Source organism: Elephantulus edwardii, unplaced genomic scaffold (genome assembly GCF_000299155.1).
Source record: "Elephantulus edwardii isolate Elephantulus edwardi_28Jun2011 unplaced genomic scaffold, EleEdw1.0 scaffold00106, whole genome shotgun sequence".
NCBI classification, from domain to species: Eukaryota; Metazoa; Chordata; class Mammalia; order Macroscelidea; family Macroscelididae; genus Elephantulus; species Elephantulus edwardii.
The window spans coordinates 995,037-1,001,870 of NW_006399856.1; the positions used below are offsets into that span (position 1 = coordinate 995,037).

The 6,834-nt window shown below is 42.7% G+C and overlaps 1 protein-coding gene across 1 annotated transcript in view; it reads right to left on the minus strand.

The window, feature by feature from the left end:
• Nucleotides 1-4,139: 4,139 nt before the first annotated feature.
• Nucleotides 4,140-6,834, minus strand: part of RUFY4 (RUN and FYVE domain containing 4) — a 29,262-nt gene continuing 26,567 nt past the window's right edge. The window contains exons 10-11 of the mRNA XM_006891947.1: nucleotides 4,675-4,785; nucleotides 4,140-4,242 (exon numbers count right to left, since the gene is read on the minus strand). Of these exons, the coding sequence (XP_006892009.1) occupies nucleotides 4,140-4,242; nucleotides 4,675-4,785 (214 nt within the window). The remainder of the gene's footprint in view (nucleotides 4,243-4,674; nucleotides 4,786-6,834) is intronic.

Consider the following 6,834-nt stretch of genomic DNA (forward strand, 5'->3'; position numbering starts at 1 on the left):
TTACTCAGTCTCTCCCCAACCCCAAGGACAGTCCCATTCTACAATAGTGGCATCATGTAATATTTGTCCTTTTGTGACTGGGATATTTCACTCAGCATAATGTTCTCCAGAGTCAACCATTTTGAATAATATTGCATGAGTTCCTTGTTTTTTAATGCAGCATAGTATTCCATTGTGCGAATATACCACAGTTTCTCTAGCCATTCGTTTGTTGATGATGTATAGTGTTTTGATAAAGTATAAAATAAAACAAGCAAAACCCTTCGCTTCTCTCAGTCTTTGCACATTGGCTAGGTCTGTCTTTCAACCATTAATTAATCAGGTTTGCACTAAACTAGGGACAAGCAAGGGGTGAAAACACAGAATCTTTGGCATTCTCTGGCACGTGTTCTTCCTTGGACTCGTGCATGGCTTTCTAACTCTCCCACATACATGGATGCTTTTGAATTTCCTAATTTCCCAAAGAAATTCTCCACTCCCTTGTCCTTTGGCATCTGTTGTGTGTTTCAATTTTACCTTTTTGCTGCAGGTAGGGACCGTTGATTATAATGCTTGCATTGTGGGAAATAGTTTTCAACTCTACGTGAGCTTTGAACAGCACCGCTGTGGGCTCAGTGGTAAGGAGTTGAACTGCCAGCACAAAGGCATGTGGTTCCAGTCCACGGGCTGCTCACTGGAGGAAAGACGGGTCATCTCTTCCTGTGTGGTTTATTGCCTCTGAAGACACACTGGAAGGTCAGCTCTGAGTTGATACTGACTCAACCGCACGTAACAACAACAATATGTGAGTTTTGAAAGAGAGAGGAGAGAGATCAGGCTTCAGTCAGTCCTTCAGGCAGCCCTGGTTTTGAACAGACACACATAATAATGTCTACGCATGATTTGTTCTGTTTCTTCCAGAACCAGGCTCTGAATTCCTCTCTGGGGATGTAAGCTGCTCAAAACAAAAAAATGACCATTGAGCAGAAGAGAGAGGGCGGTGCAGGTGAGTAGAAAACACAGAAAGCTTTGTCTGAAGTAGTCTTTTTCTTGAGTTAGAGTTCTTTTAGTACTATAAACCTGTGACTTGTTTCCAGAATCGTCATGAAATGAAATGATTTCTGCCATATTCTGCTAGTTTAGGGATTTTGTGAGGGGGAGGGAATATGGCACTTTATACATCACCGTTTTGCCACAGATTCCCTTCCCTGACACTGGTGGAAGTGTTAAAGTTAGAAATGCTTCAGAAAATAGTTTGGTATTTTCCTTAAAACGTAAACATACACTTACCATATGACCTAGCAATTTAATTTCTGCATAAAAACCAAAGAAAAAGTAAGTATATATTTGCACAAAGATTTGTCCACAAATATTTACAAAAGTTTAATTTGTTGCTATATGGTGCCACTGTTGTAGAATGAGGCTGACATCGGGGTGGGGGTAAGACTGAGAAAAACTGGATAAATTATGTTTACTGCATTGAAGTCTATGAGGGAGAGAATAGTTTAAAAGTATTATATCTTAGGGCATTATGTTTATCATAAGAGTATGGAATGAGGGTTGCAGAGTGGATTATATTTGGGGTGGAGGTGGGGTTGGGCCGTGTGCAGGGGGATTGTGTACCAATGAAGGAGTTTTTCTTTTGCTTTTCAAGGAGAGGAGCGAATGGGGGGGTGGGGGTGGGGTCGGCGGAGAGAAAAGTGCAACAATGAATGAATGGAAGTCCAAAATCTCTGTAGATTTTCATTGAAATTTTTTAAAAAAGTTTAATTTGTAATAGTAATTGGAAATAACCTGTATGTCTACCAATAGGTGAATATATAAACGAATTGTTGTATGTTGTTATGTGTACCACAGAATCTGAATATATAAACTAATTGTTGTATGTTGTTATGTGTACCACAGAATCAGAATTGACCCATAACTGAGCATCCAGTGGGTTTTCAGAGGCAGTTAATCAGTTAACTGCACGGAAGGAGATTGCCCATCCTTCTCCCGTGGAACAGCTGGTGACCCTTGAATCCCATGATTTTGGGATTACAGCTCAGCTTCTTGCCACTAGGCCACCAGAGCTCTTAAAATGAATACTATTCAGGAATGAAGAACAAAATCAAACCAAACCACCCAAAACATCAAAACCCACAAACCTCAAAAGGTCCTGAGGAGCAATGATGTCAGTTTAAAGATCAAAGTGTGACTGATTCAGGCCATTGTCTTTTCAATCAAAATTGTATCTTAGAGCAAGACAATGAATAAGGATGACAGAAGAAGGATTGATGCCTTTAAGTTGTGGTGTTAGAGGAGAGTACTGAATATCTCGTAGACGGTCAAAATAAACAGATATGTTTTGGAGAAGATGCTGTCAGAGTGCTCCTGAGAGGCAAGGCTGATGAAGCTGTGTCTCACATACTTTGGGCATGTTGTTAGAAGGGGCTGTTCCTTAGAAAGCGACATCATGCCTGGACAGGTGGAAGGTCACTGAACGAGAGGATGACTCTCAATGAGATGAATTGACATAGTGACTGTGGCAATGGGTTCATTTATGTCAGAGGTAATAAAGATGCCACAGGGTTCATGTGGTTGCTATAAGTCGTACTTGACTCTATGGCACTTAACAACAATAACATTCAGTAATGAAAGGGAGTTATTGGTATATACAACATGAATAAATAATAAAATAATTATGTTGAGTATAAGAAGGTAGACAACAAAGAACATATTATGTACTTTTATTTAATCTGCAAAGGAAGACCCCGGATGAGATGGATTGATACAGTAACAAGGGCAATGGGGGTAGGTGTTTTAGAGTCAGTGAGACTGGGTCAAAACAGGGCAGGCTTCAGAGCTATTGTACATAGTCACTATGAGTTTCAGGTGACTTGATGGTACATAACAACACCAACAACAAATGGAATAAAGGCAAACTATAATGGCAGAAAGTAGGTCAGTGAATGATTAGGAATTAGGATGGAGTAAAAATGGAGCTAGTACAAAAGGGCATGAAGAAACTTTGAGACTGATGGGTATGCCTATCGCTTTGAATTTAGTGATGGTTTTAAAACCAGTTAATCAGTTGCCATCAGGTTATTTTGAACACATGGAAATATCATGTGACATAATCAAACTGTGTTTCACAGTTTTCACTGGATGATCTTTCAGACGTCCATCATGTAGCTCTTCTCTGAAGATGCCTTTGGGTGGACTTGAACCTATAGCGTTTTAGTTAGCAGCCAAGCACATTAACCATTTGCACCACTAAGGGACTCTTGTCTTGGAGACAGTGTAACCAAGGTGCCCTTTAGAGGTAAGGATGGTGAAACTTCATCCCACCTACTGTGGAAGGGATGGGCCAGTCCTTGGGAAAAGGTATCAGGCTGGTAAAAGTTAAAGATCAGAGAACGAGAGGAAGACTCTCAAGCAGATAGACTGACGCAGTGACTGTGACAACGGGTGTGAGCGTGTCAGAGATGCTGGTGATGGCACAGAACAGGCTAAGGTTCAGATCTGTTGTTCACAAGGTTGCTCTGAGCTGGACTAGACTTGAAGGCACCTGACAACAGCAAGGGATTCCTGATGATATTTTAGCATATTAAAGCAAAATTCATCACACTCTAAATTTATACGAAATTTATTAAATGTCAGCTTCTCAACAAAGCTGTTTAAAAAGGACAGCAGACCCCAAACCTCAAATTTCTGTCAAGAAGTTAATGGAAAGCTCAAGAACATCTGTGGTTTGGTTCTTGTGAGTCCTAAAGAATGAACATTACAGTTGGGTGATAGAAGGAATGGAAGAGAAATGCCAGGGCCACTGGGTTCTTACTCCGAGTCATGGACTTGCTGAGCCAGAAGAGATGTTAGAGGTGCTGAAGTCTGACTCCCTCAAGGAAAAAGCCCAAGAGATGAGGTATTTGCTGAAGTTTCATGATTCATCTGTGTAGATGCAGGGCTGGAGCTTGTCTCCCAACTCTCTCCAGCCCCAGCCCCAAGTTCAGTGTTCTTTCTGCTCTCCACACCGTAGTGTGCACATAGACACTGTCGGCCTTAGATTATTAACTTCTAGTAGGTAGGTCTGGACAGATCAGAAGACTAAGAAGGGCTGAGGCAAAGGAGTTAGATGGGATGGGGTTGGCAGAGGGTAGCCAGACCTGAGCAGGTCTTGGTCAGGTGACCTTAGTGTGTCCTCTCTGGGCACAGGGCAGGCAGCAGCACTCTCTCTTCTTGTAATCCATGGAGCAGGCATGGCAGACCAGGCCTCCGCAGAGCCTGGGGCAGAGACAGGGAGGACAGGGGAAGAATCTACAGCCCAGCCCAGGGGAGAATGTGAGCATGCGAGGCCCAGTTAGGAAACCTGAGTAACTCCAAGATACTCAAGAATGTTTCCCATTCCCTCATAGAACAACCTTGGTCTGTTTCAGGAAGTCTCCCCTTTTCTAAACAATCTCTTGATTCCTCAACCCATCCAGTGCTCTGACCCCAGTGGCAGCCTCTCCTGATGGTTCACGTCACTTTCTTTAGCTATTCGTCTTTGCTGAGTTTGCAGAAGATGGTGACAGGCAGGGAAAAAAAATTTGTACAAGTTTTTTTCCCCAGAGAGAAACTTTGAAGATTATCACAATCCCCTATTTTCACTCTCCTTTTCTGAGCTGGTGGAGACTAGGTGATCGTATAAGATGGATTCTGCACAGTCCCACATACCTGCATGGGTATCGTCGAGACAGCCGGCCAAAGATCTTGCTGCAGTTGACACAGGATGAATGGGACACAGCAGAGAGATGCTGGACCTTCTGCCACAGGTTGTCCTTCTCTCTGAGAGGGAATAGAAGTGGACACACACACACAGAGGCACAAGCAGGCGACACCCCCGCCCCAAAGATACACAGATAAAAAGCAGAAATAGATGAAGGGACAGAAAGAGCAAAATAGAAAGAAGCAAAGGAAAAGAGAGAGATGGAGATGGAGATAGAGAAAGTCACACATTAACACACACAGAGAAACAAAAAGATGAAGAACAGAGAGAAAAATGGAGAATGAGATTAGGAGAGACGGAGAGATTAAAAGCCAGAGCAAGAGAGAATGAAAGAGAGTTAGGGAGTGAGACAGAGAAACAGAGAGAAGTTCATGGAGAGACAAATTCAAAGGGAGAGAGGAAGACACAGAGAAAGAGACACAGGCAGAGAAGACAGAGAGGAACAGAGGCACAGAAAGGGAGAGACAAGTACAGAGAAAAAGACAGAGGTGGAGAGAAATGAATGCACACACATATAGAGAAGGTGATGTGTGGGGTGGGGGTGTGGTGGGGGAGAGACAGGGAGGGAGGGAAGGAGGGAAGGAGGGAGGGAGGGAGGGAGGGAGAGAGAGAGAGAGAGAGAGAGAGAGAGAGAGAGAGAGAGAGAGAGAGAGAGAGAGAGAGAGAGAGAGATTAGTATCTCAGGAAGACAGCTAGTGAAACTAAGCTCCCTCTCCCCCAGCGTAACTATGGCCCATTATTTAAGAACCTGCTCACATCCCAATTTCTCTTAGAAAAACTTTTTGATTAGAGAAGCTCTATGAGGTGGGCAGGGGGCAGGGTTCTTCCTTCAGGCCCCTATAGTACATAACACCCTTTACCTTTTCTTTGACAATTGGCAAAAGTATCTTCAATAAATTCATTTTATGTTCTTACAAACTCTCTTCACTTTTTTTCAAAGATGCTAGGAATATAGGTTACGTTTGTTTTAAAAGTTTATCAAAATAATAGATGTGCATAGATGAAAAAGAAAATAGTACCAAAGAGTTTATACCAAGAGGCACTAACACGCCTCCTACCCTTTCCTGTACTCAGAGGAAAAGCACTTTGTGCATCTGTTAGATTTTTCCTCTTAATATAACTCCCACATCTAAGTAATAGGATTATTTATCAGTGAGGAACATTTTCTATAGATTTCCTTGCTATAAAAGGATTTAGCTTGTTTATTTCCATCTTCCCAATTTCCTTTCTTCCTCTCAGTGTAGCTGTATACCCATTTTTTTGTTCCGCTGCAATTTTTCATCATTTATTTGTTTCACATTCTAAATATTTTCCACTGCTGTTAAGTCTGTTCTAATCACAATGACCTTATAGGACAGAATGGAACTATGCTACAGGGTTTCCTCAGAAACAAGGATGGTGACACTTTGTCTCACAAACTGTGGGCATGCCATCCTGGTGGGGCTGGTCCTTGAAAGGTGATGTCATGCTTGGAAAGGCAGAGAGTCAAAGAAGATGAAATCTCTCAGTGAATGGGTTGAAACGGTCACCACATCTACACTTGATACAGTGGAGATTGTGAGGATGGTGCAGGAAAGGCCTGGTTTCGATCTGCTGTACTATCATCCTTCAGTATGTTGTACATGGAGTGTGTATAAACCACTGGGGCGACTATGTGTTGGAGTTGCCTTGACGACACTTAATAGCAACATAGGGAGCTCTGGTGGCCTAGTGGTAAGAAGCTGCGTTCCAATCTCAAAATTATGGACTTTGACTCAACCAGCTGCTGTGCAGGAGACCAGTGGGCAATCCCCCATGCAATTTACTGGCTCGACTTGACGGTACACAATGACAGCACTGTAGGCTTTCCAAGGCTGTAAATCTTTGTGCGAGGAGGTGGCTACATCTTCCTTCTCCTACTTTGTGATTCCAAACTGTTACTTTTTTATTAGAAGCCTGATGTGGACTTGTTGTTGTTGTTGTTATGTGCTGTCGAGTCGTTTGCGACTTATAGATACCCTATGTACAACAACCCTAACCCCTGCTCTATCCTGTGCCAATCGCATGGCCTCTGACACACCCATCCCGATTACCCCAGTCACTGAATCAATCCATCTCATAGAGGGTCT